This window comes from Cyprinodon tularosa, unplaced genomic scaffold (assembly GCF_016077235.1).
Source record: "Cyprinodon tularosa strain WSP-4 unplaced genomic scaffold, ASM1607723v1 ctg106, whole genome shotgun sequence".
Classification (NCBI taxonomy): domain Eukaryota; kingdom Metazoa; phylum Chordata; class Actinopteri; order Cyprinodontiformes; family Cyprinodontidae; genus Cyprinodon; species Cyprinodon tularosa.
This window is the reverse complement of record NW_024037849.1, coordinates 2,135,396-2,155,077: the sequence shown is the minus strand read 5'-3', so window position 1 is coordinate 2,155,077 and position 19,682 is coordinate 2,135,396. Positions and strand designations below refer to the sequence as shown.

The 19,682-nt window shown below is 38.9% G+C and overlaps 1 protein-coding gene across 1 annotated transcript in view; it reads left to right on the top strand.

Moving 5' to 3' along the window:
- Positions 1-19,682, top strand: part of LOC119784896 (ephrin type-B receptor 1-like) — a 118,943-nt gene that overhangs the window by 61,622 nt on the left and 37,639 nt on the right. Inside the window, exons 6-9 of the mRNA XM_038287177.1 lie at positions 4,009-4,164; positions 12,924-13,186; positions 14,354-14,429; positions 15,656-15,780. Of these exons, the coding sequence (XP_038143105.1) occupies positions 4,009-4,164; positions 12,924-13,186; positions 14,354-14,429; positions 15,656-15,780 (620 nt within the window). The remainder of the gene's footprint in view (positions 1-4,008; positions 4,165-12,923; positions 13,187-14,353; positions 14,430-15,655; positions 15,781-19,682) is intronic.

Below are 19,682 nucleotides of genomic sequence, written 5' to 3'. Positions count from 1 at the left end.
AGCTTTTAACAAATTTCACACCGTTGAAATGTGTTCAAACCAATTCACAATCCAAAGTCAAGAGGTGAATAAAATATGATTTAGTACGATCATATTTTATTTAATGATTTTCTCAATCAGAATTCAACACCTATTAGTCAATTGATTCCTAAACTTCTGTGATTTTTCCTTTGAAAATAATTAAAAGGTCTAGCTTCTTTAGGCATGGTTTTTAAAACAATGGTGCTATCTTGACAATTAGCTCCAGAACATACATGAGCTGTTAAAGGAATAGTACACCCAAAACATGATTAGCCTTCATTTTCTACTCACCCCCATGCTGAACAACACTCTGGAGTACTTTTTTTATATCTCAAATGCATCTGGAGATCTGGGAGGCTTCTTGCTGTCTGCTGACATTCAAATAATGGAGGTCTATGGTGCCCGAGACAGAAAGGTCCATAAAAGTCCACAAAAAAACATGTCAATATTCCTCCATACTGCTCGTCCAATGTATTCCAAGTGTCATGAGTGGGTAGCATCCAGAATTTACTCGAAACGAAGTCATTTAGAATGTTTTTAGAGCATAAACAGTAGTGTATAGGATTTCCTGAAAGCGCGCACATGCGCGCTCACGACGCTATGGAAGCCGGCAGACCAAACTTTGAGTGTACTATTCCTTTAATCATCTGCTCTTTGTAGCCTCCACCGCAGTGCTGCAAGTGGGCTGGTATGCAACAGTTTGCAGTACCATCACTTGCTCAGTGTTCAGGGACTTATTCCCATATGTACCGCATACCTGAATTGCTGCACCTGCAACTGTACCTGTTGCACCAGGCACAGCAGCTTACTTGACACCTGTGGGTGGAGCAGCAGTGTTAGGTAAAATAATAGAGCTTAAGTAGCTTTGGTTTTTTGAGGCCAGACCTAAAACTGAGATAAAACATATTTCACAGAAGGAAATGCCAATGAGCCAACTGAAATCTTAAAGGGGTCATAGAATGCAAAACCTTATAAATGAATAGCGATAGTTTAGTGGCTGAAATGGACGTACAGAGAAGTTCAAACCCCATTGACACCTCCTTTATCTGGAAATCTCACAATACTAAACTTCCACCATAAAACGGGTGACTTCAGACGAAGCACCGAGTTGACATCAACTCGGGGTTGTTGCCGTATTTGGTTCTGGCCTGTACTTTTGTCACGCCCCGAAATTGACATACAGACCAGCCCACCGGTTCACTATCGTAAATGCTGTGTTCCAGGCTGCACAGAGAAAGGGGAACATTTTCACATTCTTCCCAAGGATCTGAAGACTCGGCAGGCATGGATTATTTTTGTCTATCAGAAGATCCCTGCAAAGGCTGATGCAGCACCAAAGCTGGCGGCTCGGTTCTGCTGCACTGTATTCGACAGTTTCTTAAATTCCCCCCAGACATTTTTTTTTTTTTTTTAAATGGACGTCTTTTAAAAAAAGGACATCTGGTCACCCTACCATATCAACAATTTTATGTTTCAGTGAGTGAGTGTTTGTTGCTATAATATGTCTTTGCTCAGCAGCTTCGCTCGTTGTAAACCAACCAGTCAGTGCACAGCTAAATATTCATGATCATACCATAAAAGGAAGAAAACCTGTTGTTTCATTCTAGGGCTTTTAACCAGGCTTACATTAGGGCTCATAGAACAGCAAATATGCCATTTTCAGCCCAACCTATTCAGAGACCTGAAGGACCGGCACCAAATACCCTATATAATCATTCTATGACAACTTTAAGGCAGAGATATAATTTATTTGCTTTTAAAAATCTTTTGTTTTACATCTTAGCTTTTTTTTTTTTTTTTTTTTACAGTATGAGCCTCTTTAATTAGATCTATAGATCAATAGACTGATCTATATAAAAATATTACCCATGTTTTTGTTGCATTTGTGTCATTTTTCTTCCTTACGCACACTTTCAGTCTATCTTCTTTGAATGACGTTTTTTATGGAGTATTACTTAAAGGGCAAGTAAATGTGTTTCTTGTTCTTGCCACCTAGAGAACAGGAACACATGTCTTGATTCTTGTGAATTATGTAGCAAGTGGTTAAAGCACTATTGGCCCACACTGTCACTTGTCATTGTTAGTAGTGGTCTTTATAAAGTTTATTAAGTTTCAAAAAAACAAGTTCATAGATTAAAGGCCAAATTCTCTGGGCAATTAACCATGCTTCATTATCACAGCAACATATTCAGGCAGTTTATAATTAAATATGCATGCATGAGATCAAAAATGTAGCAGCATTTTTGGTTGTTCAACTATCAAAGTGGGATTATGAATGCAGAACAAGCATTTCTGAGGCAGCATTTGTGAACTTTGACTGAGGTTGTAAGAAGTTCTACGCATTAATGAACTTTGTGCTTTTAAAAGGATTATTATACCTCTTGATTTTGTTAGTCATGTTTATTGACACAAATTTCTTTTAAATATTTTCTCCAACCCTGCCACTTGAATATGCTGAAGGGATTTGATAACCTCAAATCGAGGCTCTCCTATTTTCTGAATATGAAATATTGAGTCCTCCATTTTTTTCCCTCAATGTTTCTCTTATTCCTTGTGGACTCTGGAGCATGTAATAAAACGACATGGATGCAAACCAAATAAAAAGTCCAGGCTCTGCTCAAGTCTCTGGATAAATCAAGGAAGGATAAAGCTTCTGTCTATAAATCAAAACTCATGAGGCATCTATGTTCTAATAAAAGGCAACATGGAGGATATCTGATACTATTTGTTGCAGAGTTCCCCTTCTATTACTGCACACTTTTATAGTTGTATTGAGAGCAAATATAAGTCAAACTTTTCAGTGAGTTGAATGCAGTTATTTATGAATAGGAAAATCTTTTAGTGCATATGTTTTGCTGCATTGCATAGGTAGTAGTTGTTAAAGCATTGTTAGACTCTGTTACCCCATGGTTTTGAATATAGAAGCAAGTAATGCTCATTTTCATATTCTGTCTGTAACTGCAATGATTTTCTCGTCCTTTATGTTAAAACTGCATTACTAGCATCTTTTGGAGTTAGTATAGCATTCACCCCGCTATTATGCTTTAAATATGCCCTGGTCTCACAAACCTAATTTGACATTGGCTGAAAACCCTGAACTTATTGTGAAAAGGTTATTTTAACATAACAGGGCCAACAGTTGCGTCGGATGCATGCAGGAGTTTTCCCTGCAACCGGAGGGTTGTTGGTCTAAGCCCCGTCTCTGGATTTTGGTGTTATGTCCTTGGGCAAGACACTTCACCGTTATTGCCTACTGATGGTGGTCAAAGGACCAGATGGTACCAGTGTACGGGAGCATTTCTGTTTTAATATGGATTATAAAACAAAGAGAGACCTTTTGCAAAACCTGTATGTTCTGCTGCATTCATAAGATTTGGACTGCATGTAAAGAACATATTTTGGAAGGAAAAAATATGGACATCTTCTATAGTCTAAAATATTTTTGCAAAAATCTTTGTAATTTAAATCACTGCCTAATTTAGCATAATAGGTATTATGCAGTTTGTCGGAATACCCATTAAATTTAGAAGCTAATGCTTTTCTCAAAATTGCTTGAACTACATGTATATAGATGTCTTAGAGGCCTATGTTTTGGTCATGATAGAAAAGATGAAATTGAGTTCTTTTCTGTTCTTCTTTTACATCTGTGTATCTTTGTGGACATGTTGGTATTTGTTAGAGGATATATTTTTCTATTTTAGTACCTGTTCTCAGGATTTTTCATATCTGGATCTGTTAATCCAGATTATTGTTTATATAAATTGTAAATTGATATTGCACATTGATCTTTTGTGAACTACAACTTCATTTCTTCTACATTTTCTGATAAACAGAGAATATAATCACTGAACATCCCTCTTTCTGCCATGTTAGATTTTTAAAACCTGTGTTTTTATCAAGTCAGATGGGACATAACAATTGGAGTTTACTGTTTTTCTTCAATGTTCAGAGGTCAAAGTTGCATTTTGTTCTGTAATCTCTTCACAGCTTGTCCTCAGGGCACCTTTAAGTCATCCCAGGGGGCAGGATTATGTCAGCAGTGCCCGCTCAACAGTCGCTCCACCATTGAAGCCGCCACCCTCTGTGGTTGTCGGAATGGATATTACCGTGGAGACATGGACAAACCAGAGGACATGTGTACCAGTGAGTCAACACATATAATTACAATCTCAGCACACCTTTCAGTTAGGTGCCAAGATGACTGGTCCAGGCTTAAAACCCCAGGAGGAGACATATTAGAACACAAGCTGACACCACCGGCTGTAGAATATTTCATAATTAAATGAAAATCCAGCATCTACCTTGATTTATTATTCTGCATATAAATTTATGCACCTCCATCAGAGAGCTAAAACACACACACACACGTATAGATATTCTTTAAGAGATTTGGGGAGCAGTAAGTAATAATGTTGCCACACTGTTCAGCCTCTCAATCTGGTTTGAATATGAGTTTATTGTGTAGAAGAGTCTATGCTGCAATGCAAGACAAAGCAGTGAGTTTGAGAAAAGCAGCCCCTCCATTCCTCAGAGATGTGGTGTAAGTAGGTTAAAACATGAATCATTTTGGACTCTGAAACAGAGTGTGTACCGTGTGTACTGCTGTACAAGTATGCAATCACTCATGGGTTTTTGTGCAGTTCCCAGTGACCTGAAAACATCTTTATATTTTGAGGGATCAAAACCACTTCTGTTTCATTCATATTTAGGAATTATTGTCTTTATATAGATTTAGGCTCCTCAAAAATAATAAACAAAGCCCTCAGGGATACACTCTATGTAATTTTTGAACAATACTTTTTATCTAAAGTAATATTTGTCTAAACAGCTAAATGTATGGTTCACATATTTTTGTAGCTATTGAAACCTGCAGTTACATTCCAAACACATTTCTAGTAACAGATTCATTTTTCTTTTGTTTGTTTTTTTGCTATTAGAACCACTTTCTTTGAGGCATAGCTTCAGCGAGATTACTGAAACATCCCTTAAAGAACGTGGTCCATATTAGCATGACAGCATCAGGCTTTTGCTGGAGATTTGTTGGCTGCACATTCAGATCTCTCTTCTGGATTTAGATTTGGTGACTGTGGAGGTCCTGGAGTAAACTGAATTATTGAGATTATTTAAACATTATTTCATGTTGTATTTTAATAGTCCCCATCAGAAGATTGATAGACTGTGGTTACAAGGGATGGACATGGTCAGCACTCAGAGGCACGGTGGTGTTATAATATTGACTAATATTGTGTGCTCTATAAATGCTGAAAGTGTGCTTAACAGTTTTACAGCAAAGAAAATGTTACAGTTGTTAATTTTTTTTCCTGATGAGGGATTTTTGGCTACCTTCATAATGTTTTTTTATTGAATCAAAAAGGACATGTCCTTAAAAAAGTTGAGAAAATATTCCTCACTGCAAAATCATTTGTAGGACATAAGAGGCAGACTAAAAAAGGTTTTTAAAGAAGAACTATTTGTCATATGTTCTGTAGGTCGGCCATTGTTTTATTACAGCAGAGAAGGCCCAGACGAAAGGCAGACCTCAACACATGGAAATAACAGTGATAGAGAGAAAACATCAAATTTGCCAGTGAGAGTGTCAGGTGTCATGCACTCACCCTGCACAGCTCTTTAAATTACTTCAGCACTTTCATTTCAAAGGCAAAACCAAAACAAATCAGGTTACAATGTTCTTTCTTTCTTCTGCATCAGAATATATGCTTCTTGTTTTCTTAGCATTGCATTTTACAGTATCTTGCTGTTTGCTGTGTTTGTTGAATGAACATCTTTTTTTTATGTAGGAAAAACTAACTCAGCTCAACTCAGTTACGTACCTGGATTAACATATTTGTGTATGACTCTAAATAGACTGTACAAGGGCACAACTTAGATTATTTTAGTCTCTCACTGTTTATCCTTTGATTTTGCTGAGGCCCCGTCCTTGGGTGTCTCTTTAAGAATTACAAGCTAAGACATATTCCACAGGGTCGTCTCATCTTATGACTCTTTGATTTAGCATACACCAAGGCTGAACATCCGTTTCATCTCAAATGCTCTTGTTTCGCATGCGTCACACTCAGTGTGATGTGTTTGCACTGTCAAGGAGAAGTGAGCCTGCCAGGCTTAACCTTGTGAAAACTCTTGTGTGCTTTGAAGACATACTTTGACACTGAGTGAAAACTGATACTGAGTCACTTGTAAAAGACAATGATTGTTAGGCCATTTTATGAATGTCAGAGAAGGTGCTTCCTTAAGCCCAAATTCTGCTTACAAGGAAGAGCTGAGCTTAACGGGACAGAAAATATATGTAGTTGTCAAAAAACTGAATAACAAAAAAAGGCTCAACAATCACATCATTTAAAATGTAAAAACATTTATTTGGCTTAAGCAGTCTGCAAAGAAAGGACAATAGAATGAGTAATTACTGTTTCTTTACTTTGTATTTTATTTCATCACAGAAAGCAACAAAGCTGGGCTTCCAAAGAAGGACATCTAGTAATTAAAACATTCCTTTTATTCAATTTACTTCTAGCAAACCAAATGCAAGTTTCCATACAGTATGTCTAATTCCATACTTAAGCCAAGCTAATTTGACTGAAAAACATGATCAGCGCTCTACTTTTAGAATAAATTTTAATTTAAACTCTGTTCATTTGATTAGTATTCTTCTCTCCACAAAGACCTTGTCTCAGTGTGCCGGACACCCCCTCTTGGTACTCCCAGTTTTAATTGCATCTGAGAGCAACACGCAACAACACCACATTCGAGCGGGCGCAGTGAGGATCGGGGTCTTCTCACACCCCTGTTCTCCGGCTGCCGCCTGGAGTCTGGGGCCTGGAGGAAGAGCGGGCCACCTGGTCCGTGGTTTTGGCTGGGGCTGGCTGCGGGGCCTAGGTGGCCTGCTGGTGGCGGGGCTGTCACCTCTGCTCTCCCCAAAGAAGGTTGGATGGAGGGGCATGAAGTGCCTGGTTGAAGGTTTTTTTTTTTTTTTTTTTTTTTTTTTTCGGGGGGGGGGGGCGGTTCTGGTTGGGTGGCCGGCGCGGGATGGGTGGGCCCCGGTCCCGGGGGGGGGCTCTTGCGGGGGGTGGTCCGGTCCGTGTGCGGGGTGGGGGGCCGGGCTTGAAGCAGGAAAGAGATGGGTTGGTGTGGCGGTGTCGCCGCTCCCCTCCCCTCACATCCGGATTTTAGGTTCACTTATGGGGTCATCCGATAGTCCCGGGACCGACCACCGGTGTCACCGGGTTTTTGGTCCTGGTATTATTGGATGTGAGTGTTATGTGTGAATGTGTGTCTGCGTTGTTATTTTCTTTATTTATTATTATTATTATTTTATTCAATTTTTTTTTTTTTTTTTTTTTTTTTTTCCTGTGGTACGAGTGGGGGCACTAGGGAGGGAAGGCATGATTGAGATGGTGTGTTTTTTTTTTTTTTTTTTTTTTTTTTTTTTTTCTTTCCCAGGTTGGGGTCTCAACCGCACCCTCTCCCAAATACATCTCAAGTCTCCGCTAAGTGCGGAGCCCATTCCCCCCGTCCTGCTCTCCCTCCGCTGGCTGGCGTCGGGGCTCACCGGTGCACTGGTGGAGCTGGGGGTGGATGCCCGGGGGACTGCTGGCTCATTCCTGGCGGCCTCTCCACTGGCCCCGGCCGGCCGGGGCTTTGCTGGGGCTCCTGTCTGGGGGTGGGGTGCCCTTGGGGCCTCGGATCCCTGGGGCCTGGGACTGGATCCGCTTCGGGGTGGGGCTGGGTGTTGTTCGGGGATTTTCGGGGTCGGTGCCGGTGCCTTCGCTACGATGCCGGTTCCTGGGCGGTGTTTCTTTCCTATGCCGGTTCTGTGGTATCGGTTCGGGGAGGGGGGGAGCTGCGCGGCATGGTGGGGTGCGGGTCTTGGGTCCTGTTTTGGGCTCCGGTTTTTCCGCTCGCACTTCCCCTCTTGCCTATTTATTTTAATTGTAATTATTAATTAATTTATTTATTTACCTATTTATTTGTTTTTTTTTTTTTTTTTTTTTTCTCTTCCTCGGTGGGGGGGAGCGGTTGCGGGCGGGTCGGTGTCTGGTGTCCGCTGTCGCATTGTGGGGGCCCCTTTTTTTTTTTTTTTTTTTTTTTTCTCTTTTTTTCTTTGGGGGGTTTGGCATGTCTGTTTTCTCGGGGGGCAGGCGGGCCTGCTGGGTGGGGGTCCTGCTGGCGGCGCGCCGCTGGTGTGTGGGGGTCCGGGCGGCCCCGGCGGGGGTAGTGTTGGGGGCCCGGTCTGGGCGGGCTGGCTGCGCTGGCTGGGTATTCGGGTGGATTTTCCCTCCTGGAGGCATGGCGGGGCTGCTCTGTTCCCACTGATCGCGGCGGGTGGGGCTGCGGGGCGGGTGTGGGCCTGGGGTGGCTATGACCGGCGCGTGGTGGGGGGCCGGGGCGGCGGAGCTGCTCTGGCCGCGTGTCGGGGCCTGGTGCGGGCTGCGGGGGGGGTGGCGGACGTGGCTGGGCTGCTTTGGCATCGTCCGGTGGGGGGGCGGCGCGGTTCGCTCCGCTCTGGCTTTGTGCTGCCCCTCGGGCTGCTGGGGGGGGTGGTTGCGCCGGCTGCGGTCTGCTCCTCTTGCGGTTTTGCGCCGGGCGGCTTTTCTGCTCTCGGGCTGATTCTGTGCGCGGTGTGTTTCGTTGCGCGCTGTTGGCATCGGTCTTGGTGGGGTGGGGCTGCGCTTTTGGCCGGGGGGGCGTTTTGGGGGAGGTCCCGCGGCGCTCGTGGCCGGTTCGCGGCAGATGCGCATGGGCCCCGGCCGGGGGCGGGGCCGTCTTAGTGTTTTCCTGGGTGGTGCGGTCGCGGTGGGTGTTGCGGCCGGTCGCCGGGGCTTGGTGCTGGGGGGCGGGGCGTGTTTCGGTGCTCTGTGGGGCTGGGGCGTTTCGGTCGGCGCCGTGGGGGGGCTGGTGTTCGGCGCCCGGCCCTACTTCGGGGTGGCCGGCTGCCGGCGGGGCCCGCGGACTCGTCCCCGCGGCTCCCCGGGGCGCCGGCATGGCGGTGGCTGGGGGGCTTCCTCGTGGCTGTCTCTCCTCCTGCCTTGGTGGGGTCTGATTTCCGGGGCTGGCCCCGCCTTGGTGCCTTCGCTTCTGGGGTCCCCTTGGGCGCCTGGGGCTTTGGGTCTCCCGGCGCTGGACTCAGTGCTCTGGGGGGGGTGCCTCTCCGGCTCTCCACAACCACTATTGAGCATTTTTTTCTATGGTTAAAACTTTACATGCACAAGTTCACCCTCACAAACAACTACAGGTGCTAGGCTTCAGGTACTTAGAGATTCACTTCCAAACAGAAACCCCACATTCATATCTTCAGGTAACACAGAGTACATGTCAGACTTAATAATATTACTTTAGTGATAGTTTCAAGGTGTTTGCTTTATTGTATATCTCGTACCATGTTTTTTGGTTGTGCTGTTCTTTTTTCTTTTCTTTTTTTTTTTCTCCATCTCATTACAGGTGTTGAAGCAGACTGAAAATGTTTTGTCATTGTCTCCTTCCTATCTCCTCTTTCTTTCATCTTTTGTCCTGTTTTTTTCTTTTTCTTTTTCCTTCTTCTTCTTCTGTTTTTCTGCTCTACTTACATTGCAGTGTCCATATGAACTGTAAAACTCCCTGCATAATTATAATAAAGCAATTTATATACATGAAACAAGTGGAGCGGTATGGCAATTGCGATACCGCTACACTTGTGAAAGTAAAATCTGTTGGGCTCCTTTTGGCATCAAGACAATTATTCTTATTGCCACCTTGCCAGACAGGACACTGTAAAAAAAAAAAAAAAAAAAAAAAAAAAAAAAAAAAAAAAAAAAAAAATTAATTTTAATTTAAACTCTGTTCATTTGATTAGTATTCTTCTCTCCACAAAGACCTTGTCTTTTGTAACATATATGGAAACGTATAATTAAACGCTACAAACAATTTGAGACTCTTCTTTGCTGCCTGTGCATTAGCTTGTTACCTCTTTTTTTCTTTTTGATCCTGAAGAAAAGAGTATTTGTTCCAGAAAAAACTAACAGCGTCACTGAATTGCTTGACCCCGATTTCTGCTTCCAATGTTCTATGGTCAAGACCCGATGGGTCAAAGCACAGAAAAATGTTCCTTTTGACAGAAAAGAATAAGGTTTCCTTTTTCCCATTTATAAGTTTTAAGTGGCAATTTTGTAGGCTTTCTCTTGCATGATCCAAGACGAGGCGTATTGCTTGATTAGGTTAGCTTTTCATAAAAGATGTTTAAATATGATTACATCCTTGACCTTCCTTATGGATTTAATCCAACATTGAATTGTAGAAAGTGCTTTAAAGTATAACATGTGTTCATGATCATTGCCTTTTTGTATAAATGTGGTTGGCATTTGCCCTGTAAACCTTTTTCTCCATATGTATTCTATAGTTAATGAAGATCTTTTTCTACAAGGATTTAAATATTTTCAAATTTACAATGTTCATAACAGAGGGAGGCCAAAAGGCCTCAAAAGATAAAACAACTGTGCTGTTCACAATTCACCTTACATCTCCTCCAATCTGTAAATGCTGGATTTAGTCATTTTTGCAATTACAATTTTAAGGGGTCTAATTACAGTAGTTGTCAAAATAATCATATTACACCTAGTAGCAGTTTTATCCTTGTTTTTCTGCTCCTATTTAAGGTTTAGGTATCTACAGTTAATCCCCTTTCACAGTATACTTCAAGGCACTTTTTTTCCTGACTCAGTAAGTAAGGTAGTCACAGCCCCAAACCAACTAAGCCTCAAACTTTGAGGGTTTAAGGAATAACTTAAAGGTCATAAATGCTATTTTTTTGTTTGGTTTTGTTTTTTTGGTTTCTTTTTCTTCATTTTTTTTCAATTAGCCTACTAGAATGTTCACAGCAAGTAGGTGATGCAATCACTCTACTTGATTTTAACCAATTAGTCAACCAGCAACATGACTGCTGCACTAAGTTCTGTTTATCATGAGTGTTTTATTGACACCGCTGCATCATGATCTCCAGATGTATAGAATGTTGTTTCCTTTGGTGTTTATGTTTTTGGCATATCCTGGTTGTTTAGTGTGCCCCACAGGTCTTGCCATATTGTTAAATTCTTAGATTGTTTTTGTATTCAGGTCTTTTTACGCTCAAATTTAGTTTCTCTTCGATATTTTGTTAAATTTTTTCCTTGGTTGATCGATTTAATTTATCTCTGCAAAGCTCCATTTGTATTATTAGTCTCCTTCACTCAGCCTCCGTGCTTTACTTTAGATTCTCCTCATTATCCTTTGATTATATCAGTGGCTTCCTATGTCTTTGACTTCAGTATTTAAGTCAACTGTTGACCTGTTTTCACCACACAATCCTTCAGTTAGACTGCTTATTATTTTCTCATTTATATATATATATACTGTATATAACCATGCATACTGTCTTGTCTTTGCTGCTAACTTCACTTAAAGTTCAAACATTTCCTTATTTTAGGACATAATTGCCCTGTTGGTTACAACCAAAACCACATCACATAAAATTCTCATACAGATATATTAAGGCAGTGCTATCATCAGCAATATGTCATACTACACCTCCAATCATCCTGTGCTACTTACGAGATTTTGAGACTCACTGCAGTATGAAATATAGCTCTCTCTGCTCTTGATTTGTTAATAAAAAAGCTCAGAAATTGCTTAATTCTATGGGTTTATAAATAAAATGTTTTATGGAAAATGGTTAAAACGGATAGCGAGCTCTATGAACAGGCAGCACTGAAAGGGGGATGGGAAAAAGGTGTTGGCTGGAGCTCTGAAGATGTAACTCTCCCGTTTTGTTTTGGATGCCGGGCGATTTTAAAATCACAGGCACTTGATTAAAGAACATGTTTCACATATTAAATTGTAGGATCTCTGAAAGTTATTTTCTAACATACAACTATGACAGTAAGGTGCATGATTGGTGAGTCATTGAGTCCTCAAGGTGTAAGCACAGTTATATGAACCCATAATAAAATCTCATATAGTAGTTTTACCTAAATTGAAATATAATTGTTGTTTGTTTTTGTATTTCTAACATATATAATTGTTTTAAAGGTTCTTTATTAATATCCATTTCATACTACAGTGACTCTCAAAAAACTTATATATATATATATATATATATATATATATATATATATATATATATATATATATATATATATATATATATATATATGGAAGAACCTCTCTTTAATCAATTCTTTTAACCTCCAATCCCTCACCTTTGTTTTGGTATTCTTCAGTCTATCCTTCCTATATAGACCTGCAAAGAATTACAGGTCTAAACTCTGTTTGGTCCCACTTAGGTTGAAAGAAGTGTGTACAAATATTTAAGATACTCTAAAACCTCTTTTTATGAGTAAAAATTCAGTCAAAAAAAATCCTTAATAACAGTTAACTAAATTAGATCTTAAGAAGTGAAAAAAAAAACTCTTATCTTAATCACTGAACTTAATTGTGTCTCCCTTGACCACACACCACTGCTGTTTGGAGAAATTCTAACTCCGGCTATTGCAAAGTAAGAAAAAAAATCAAATCCAGTTATTGTTCTATGTTTGCCTGGCTAGATTAATAGTGGCCTCTATTTAGCTAAGCCATACAATCATTTGGAGAAGCTTCTAAAAAAAATCTTTGTTGAAGAAAATGTAAATAAAATCTACTATAAGCAGCTTACTGTTGTCTCTTTCAGATAGAAACAAACATGTTCATGTTTTAATGTTCTACTGATTACATGCATTCAGGACTTGAGTTTAACTCTAAGCTGAAATTTTTGTTTGCACAGTTGATAGCTTCACCAGGCTCGTTTGCAGTGAGTAACAACTCGGTTTAGAGAGAGTCCAACACAGGAAACATATATTTTTATTCTTCACTGACATATATCTTCCTTTCAATTTCTATTTCAGGCGTTCCTTCTGCTCCTCGCAATGTGCTCTCAGAGGTGAATCAGACATCAGTGATCTTGGAGTGGAACTCTCCACGCGATACTGGGCACCGTGAGGATCTGTCATATAACGTGGTGTGCAGGCGGTGCCACAGCAGCGAGCGGCGGGCTTGCCAGCCTTGTGATGACAGCGTGGTTTATGCTCCAGGCAAGGAGGCGTTGAAGGAAACAAGGGTCGAGATCAGCAGGCTTCGTGCTCACACCTCGTACACATTTGACATTCAGGTTTGTGTCTTCAAATGTGTTAAGTTGGTTTTGTTAGGAAATCCAAGCCTAGGGTGATTATCTCTGAGTACCAAGAAAGTTTTCAAGCTTAAGATCCATCTTATGTTGAGTATTAGTTTCTTTGAGTGTTTTTTGCAAAAAAAAAACTGCATCTTTGTGTGTTTTCTATTTTAAAAACTGTCTCCTCTATTTAAAGTTCCTGTCATCTTCTGTTTTAAATGCAAATGGATACTAAATATTCACTAAGTTGCTCAGAGACAGGACATAGATACTTGCTGACCTGCAGGCTTTTATGCAAAATCTGCAATTATATCTCTCAGCTTACAAGGTCACCTTAAAGTCTGCAAAGCCAGTTCTGTGGTAAACCTTAAATCTATCACCATCTGGCTCCTATACTGCCCAATTTTAGGACACCCTGCATTTGAAATGGGACATATAAGGCCTCTAAGACCTCCAGAGTAAAATGAATGTTAAATTTGTGCACATAGTTGTTAGAATACTTGGCTTCATTGCCATTGATTTTAGAATATGAAATGTAGGATTACAAGAGTAATGGCTGAAACTGTGGTTTATTTGTAAAACATTAAATAATATTTTCCCATACCACCTGAGGTAAAAACTCTAAATGAATGTTAAATTTTAAGTTTGAATGTATTTAATCTTAGTTTTTTTATATATTAGTTTGTTTCTTTTTTATAGGGGGTGGTTATACACTACGTCTCAGCTTCAGCAGTCAAGGAAAGGCAGCAACAATTAAATTAGTGGTGCCTGAAGTAAATTATCATAAATTAAAACCCTAATTTGCCCTGACTAAAGCATTTGTTTCACTGTCACAATGATTAACTGCATACTTGGCAAATAATATTTGGAAAGTGGTCTAGTCTTTGGATGACAGCGAGAATCTGGTCAGACAATAAATCATATATATGGTGAAATTATGAACTATTTTCAGATTTGTTTAGTATTTAAATTTGATGCTTTAATGAAAATGATTAATCATTATATTATCATAAATTTGATTTTTTTTTTTTTATGTATGTAGGTTTCAAACCTCTGAAATATTCATTTATAAATGTTCATGATAAAAGCTTCTATAGATAAGTAATTTTTTTGTGTGTAGTCCTTTTGGGTGTTAAATAGTTGACCATTAGAATTTAAACTCTGCAGGCAGTCAATGGAGTGTCCAATAAGAGTCCTTACCCTGCCCAACAGCTGTCCATCAACATTACAACCAATCAAGCAGGTAAGCTAGAATGGAAGAAAAAAAAAAAGCAAACTGTTGTGCGTGTATGTGTGTGTTTACAAGCATCTGTGTGTGTAAGTATACCCCCAGGCACAGTGGATTATATGCGGGAGGGATGGCTGGAGAGATAAAGGAAATTGAGCTCCAGCCTTTTAATTCATAAAACATGTTACCGGGTTGTCATCTCTTCCCTCCCCCTGTTCCTCCCCCTTCACTTTTTCCTGCACCTCTACGGCTTTAATCCTGTCTAAACTCCTCTTCTCTGCTTCCTTTCTGATTTTCCTTTTCTTAGCTTTATCTCTCTTTCCCCTGCCATCCTTTGCCTATTTAGCTTGCTGCTGTGTAATTCTTGGAGAACATAACTGATTTGTTACTCAATGAATTCCATTTGCAGGCAGACATAAGTGGAACTTCTTCTTCTAGCTAAATTTAAAGCTGAAAGAACCTTTTCCCTGATGGAAAAATATAACTGACATCATCTGCTCTATCAGAGGCACTCTTGGAATTGGTACCTGATCAACTGCAACTTTCCAAGTATCTTTTTATCTGATGTCAGATGCAAACCCCTCATGGAATCTTGCAAAACCCTACAATAAAAAACAGATCTATGATCAAGTAAACTGTGATTGAGAGGGCTTTTTAATTTAAGCAGATGGTTTTGAGAGTATTTCATTGGACTCTAATGTGTGAAAAAAATAAAACAAGTAATTGATCAAAAGAAATAATGCTCTTCATCCATACTATTTGACTTGCATGCTTAAAGTCTTTTTTTCAGTAAACCATTTTTTAAATCAATCAATCGTTATTCTCTAAAATGCTTGTATTTTATTAAGGTTAACTCTTTTGATAAATTTTAGTTTGCATGCTGTAGTACAGGTCCTTTTTCTTTCTCTAACAAAGAACTTGTGTAAAATGTAAGAAAAATGTTCCTATAATATAACTCCAGAAATTCATCATAATCAAAGAACTGCAGATCCTAAGATTATAACAAAAGATGCATTAAATGTATTTTTACTCAATCATTGAGAGGAGCAGCAGTTTGCTTTCACATGCACTGAATTTTGTGCGCCACATTTTAAGTAATTTCTCAATAAATTGTTCTGTATTTGCATATTTATGATGTCTAAACATTTTGATGAATGTCTATAATTCCTAATTGGTTGTGTGTTCTTACTGGTGTGTGTGTGTGTGTGTGTGGCTGTGTGTACATATTTGCTTTACACTAGCACCTTCTGAGGTTCCCATAATGCACCAAGTGAGCTCAACGAGCCGCAGCTTTTCTCTCTCATGGCCCCCACCTGAGCAACCCAATGGGATCATCCTTGACTACGAGATCAGATACTACGACAAGGTAGAGTGGAATGATAAATGTCTGTGTGGCTGTGCGTTTTGGTGTTATGGTCTTAGCCAGTATTCTGCTGGGAGTCGATAAACAGTGAAATCAATGTGAAGTGCATTAAAGTCATCTAATTAACTGTCACTGAGTACTAGAAACTGTTTTATTTTGCAAACACATTCACTCACTGAAATCTGATCGCAAATCAGAATCAATTTCTGCTCATTACAGGAATATCTTTTCTCTCTGATATCTTGTCATGTCGATGCAGATTTTGCAAAGTGTACCTTAAAACTAAGAGTGAAAATTTTAGAGTACAGTAATTGCAAATCGCAATGGTGATCATTTCTCTTCTTTTCTTTTATGATTTTTCTGGATTTATCCATGCAACTTGGGGATAATAGATCATTTGGTTCCAGTTTCTATTATTTACATTTTATCAGTTAATTTGAATATACATCGTTTAACAAAAACACACTATTGGGTTTTATTTGGGTGTTGACTAACCTGGGTAGTTTCCCTATGATTGTGTTCAGTTCCCAGTACAAATGGTACTTTCATTTTGCTTGACTCCTTAGTAAACAGCTTTCATTGTCATATTTCTTCACTTTTAGATGTCAGGAAGGAAAATTTCACATGTTTATAGAAACTTGCAAGTTGAGCCTTTTTTAATAATGCCCACCTTTAAAAAAATAAAAAGTTTGTTACAGAATGCATTGAGCTTTAGATTCATTCTCCTACTCATATCTGTGGTACCTTTAAACTGACAAATGGATTGAGTCCTTGCCTGCAGCATGAATTTTATTGGTTAGGACACAGGATATAAACCTTCAGCTTTCAATATGTTTTAAGAAAAGGAAGATGGATGCACATATTGAATTCAAGAGGAAAAGTCGTGACTCAACCTCATTAGTGCACAATTTTACAAATACAAGGACAGATGATGACTTTAGGTTTGACTTTTTGTGCTCGTTTATGGTATTAACTGTCATCCTTACTGCTCTTTTTTTCTCATCATATGATGCTCCCTCATTCTTAACTTTTACTATGCAGTTCTGTAAAAAAGGCTGCTCTAACTATTCAGAGAGGTTTCAATATGTGATAGATTTGGCTGAGGTATTTCACTATACCTAAGGTATTTTACTACTGTACCAAAAAATACATTGATGGAGTATGCATTCATAGTTGCCGCTATGTGGTTGGGCTCTACATTATCATACTCATGCTATCCTATTTTGAATCGCTTTCTCTACAGATACTAGCTCATAATAAAGTACTAGCTATGAATCAAGTGAGACTCACCTCAATTTAAAATCATAATCCCACCTCTAGAGGGGCAGTGTGGGAATGAGGGATTTGGCGTTGTGTGGTCAGGATATGGCAGCTAGTAATGGCAACAGCAGTTCTTTTGAGTGAACTAAACCACTAGAATCAGTTCACTGAAATGATTCAATTAAAAGATCTGTTCACTGAATCATCATTAACTACAGTTTTGTTACAATAAGCATGGTTTCACCAGATTTAGTGTCCTATTTACAGAGCTTTTACTACATTTCATTCTCTTTTACAATTAAAATAGCTATAACTATGGCTTTAGTGACATTAAGTATACTCATCATAGACCTTTAACAGGCTTTTATTTTAAACAGTTAATAAAGATGAAAGAGTGAGCAAGCCATCATCACAGCCCCATATGAATCACTCCCTGATTCATACGTCGCACTATTTTTTCTGAGTACTACTTGACGAATCACTCCTTGGCAGTTTTTCTCCGTGTTTGGTACATTAGCCATTAGTTTGGAGGTATTCAAGTAAACTACAGCTATTAGCTTGGAGTAATAGATGCTGTGGTGTAAGCTTGGGTGTTTCCTTCCAAACAGTTCAACCAGATTTTAACTATAATTCTATTGTATTCTATTCAGTTTTGTTCATTCACAAAAATCCATTGTTGATATGAACACCAATAAAGCTTGTTTATAGGACTTCAATTGTTGCTGACACAACTACATTGAATAAGCTGTAGCCTAAACACTACCTTTCCCGCCCATATTAAACCCAACAGATAGGTGTCCTACTCCCGTTTTTAATATTTTATATATATTTAGCTATATATATATATATATATATATATATATATATATAAGGTCATGATGGTGTTAAACATACAGTAATCAAAATGAATTAACTCTGCCTAAAGCCACTTTAGGAACAAAATAATTATGTGAATTTATCCATAAAGCTGAGACATCGTGATAAGGATAGATACTGTCTGGATGTCCTTGTTGCTTCTATCAATCCACATCAGACTCTAAAAGTGTCATTAATAATACTTCCTTTTTTTTGCTGGCTATCACATTGATTTTTCTGTCCTTTCATTTATTTGTCCTTCTATCTCACACACCTTGGTTAAACTGTGTTTTTTCTGCTTTCTTTGCCATAGTTGCTATTGGTTACTATTAAATTATATTAATCAGCTGGCTCATTTAAATACACAATAACATTCATGCAGTGCTTTGCATTTTTATGGTTATATTTGGGCATGAAGTGGGCCAAACACAAGGTGGAGCGTTGGACGCAAACTTTGAGGCACAGCTTTGATCTGTATAGGGAAATTGTTTGGTTTTGTTTGTTCACATGGTTTTATAAATCAGTATTGTTTTTGTTCTACTAGATTTTCAGGTGTTACCATAAACAAAAACTTTTACTTGGAGAAAAAAAAATAAAAAAAATAAAAAAGTTGTAAAATCTAATAAACAATGAATGCAGCAAATGATTGATGCCCTAAAATATTTATTTAAAAGGATCCAGCATCAGTTCCAGGGTACAAAGTTATTTGATTAAAAATGATTAAATCCTCCTAAAACTGATCACAAAGTTGTTAAACATGCTATTTAATTTATAACAGAACTAAACATAATTTTGTTTTTGTACTTGGCAGAACATTATGTGCTATCAGATTGAAAACCTTTCAGAAGCCCATTTCAAAAGTTAAACTAGGCAAAGTTATCGGTATAGCAAATTTAGTACAAGGACAATTCAAAGTTCTTTGAATTGAAGAAGCAAAATAAAAGCAAGTAAAGACAAAAAAAAAAAAAAAAAAAAACAGATAATAAAGCAAATAAAGCAGTTAAACCAATACATCAGTTAACATTTTAGGTTAAAAGGCAGTTCTAAACAAATAGGTTTTTAATTTTGACTTACAGTAAAAGATTTCAGGCTTGCAGCACTTTTACAGTGTTATGATTTCCTGATAAGTGGAGCATAGGAACTAAATGCTGCTTCTCCATGTTTTGATCTAGTTCTGGGTGAACAGAGTAGGCTGGAACTAGAAGACCTGATTTGTCTGTGAGGTTGATACACTGACAACAAATCTGTTATGTATTAAGGTGATCCATTGAGTGATTTATAGACTAACAGCAGGTTTTTAAAGTCTATTATCTGAGTTACAGGGAGCCAGTGGAAGGACTTCAGAACCGGGTGGATGTGCTCTACTTTCTTAGTTATGGATCTGCTGCAGCTCTCTGATTGACTTTTAGGGAAGAATCAATAGTTCTAAAGATAAATGCATGAATGAGTTTTTCTAGATCCTGCTTGGACATTAGTCCTTTAATCCTAAAAACTTTCAGGTGATAAAAAGCTGACTAATAAATACCTCTATGTGTATCTGAAGGTTCAGGTCTTAGTCCATCATGACACGGAGATCTCGGCCATAATCAGTGGTTTCTAGCTGCAGTAGGTAAAGCTGTAAGCTAACTCTAGATATATTCTTCTTTGTTCTGAAGATTATTAATGCAATGTTGTCTTCATAAAGTTGGAAAAAATGATGCTGCATCCATGTATTGATCTGTTCTAAGCATCTAGACAATGCTCTGATTGGTTCATAGTCACCCGGTGATATTGTGATGTAAAGCTCTGTG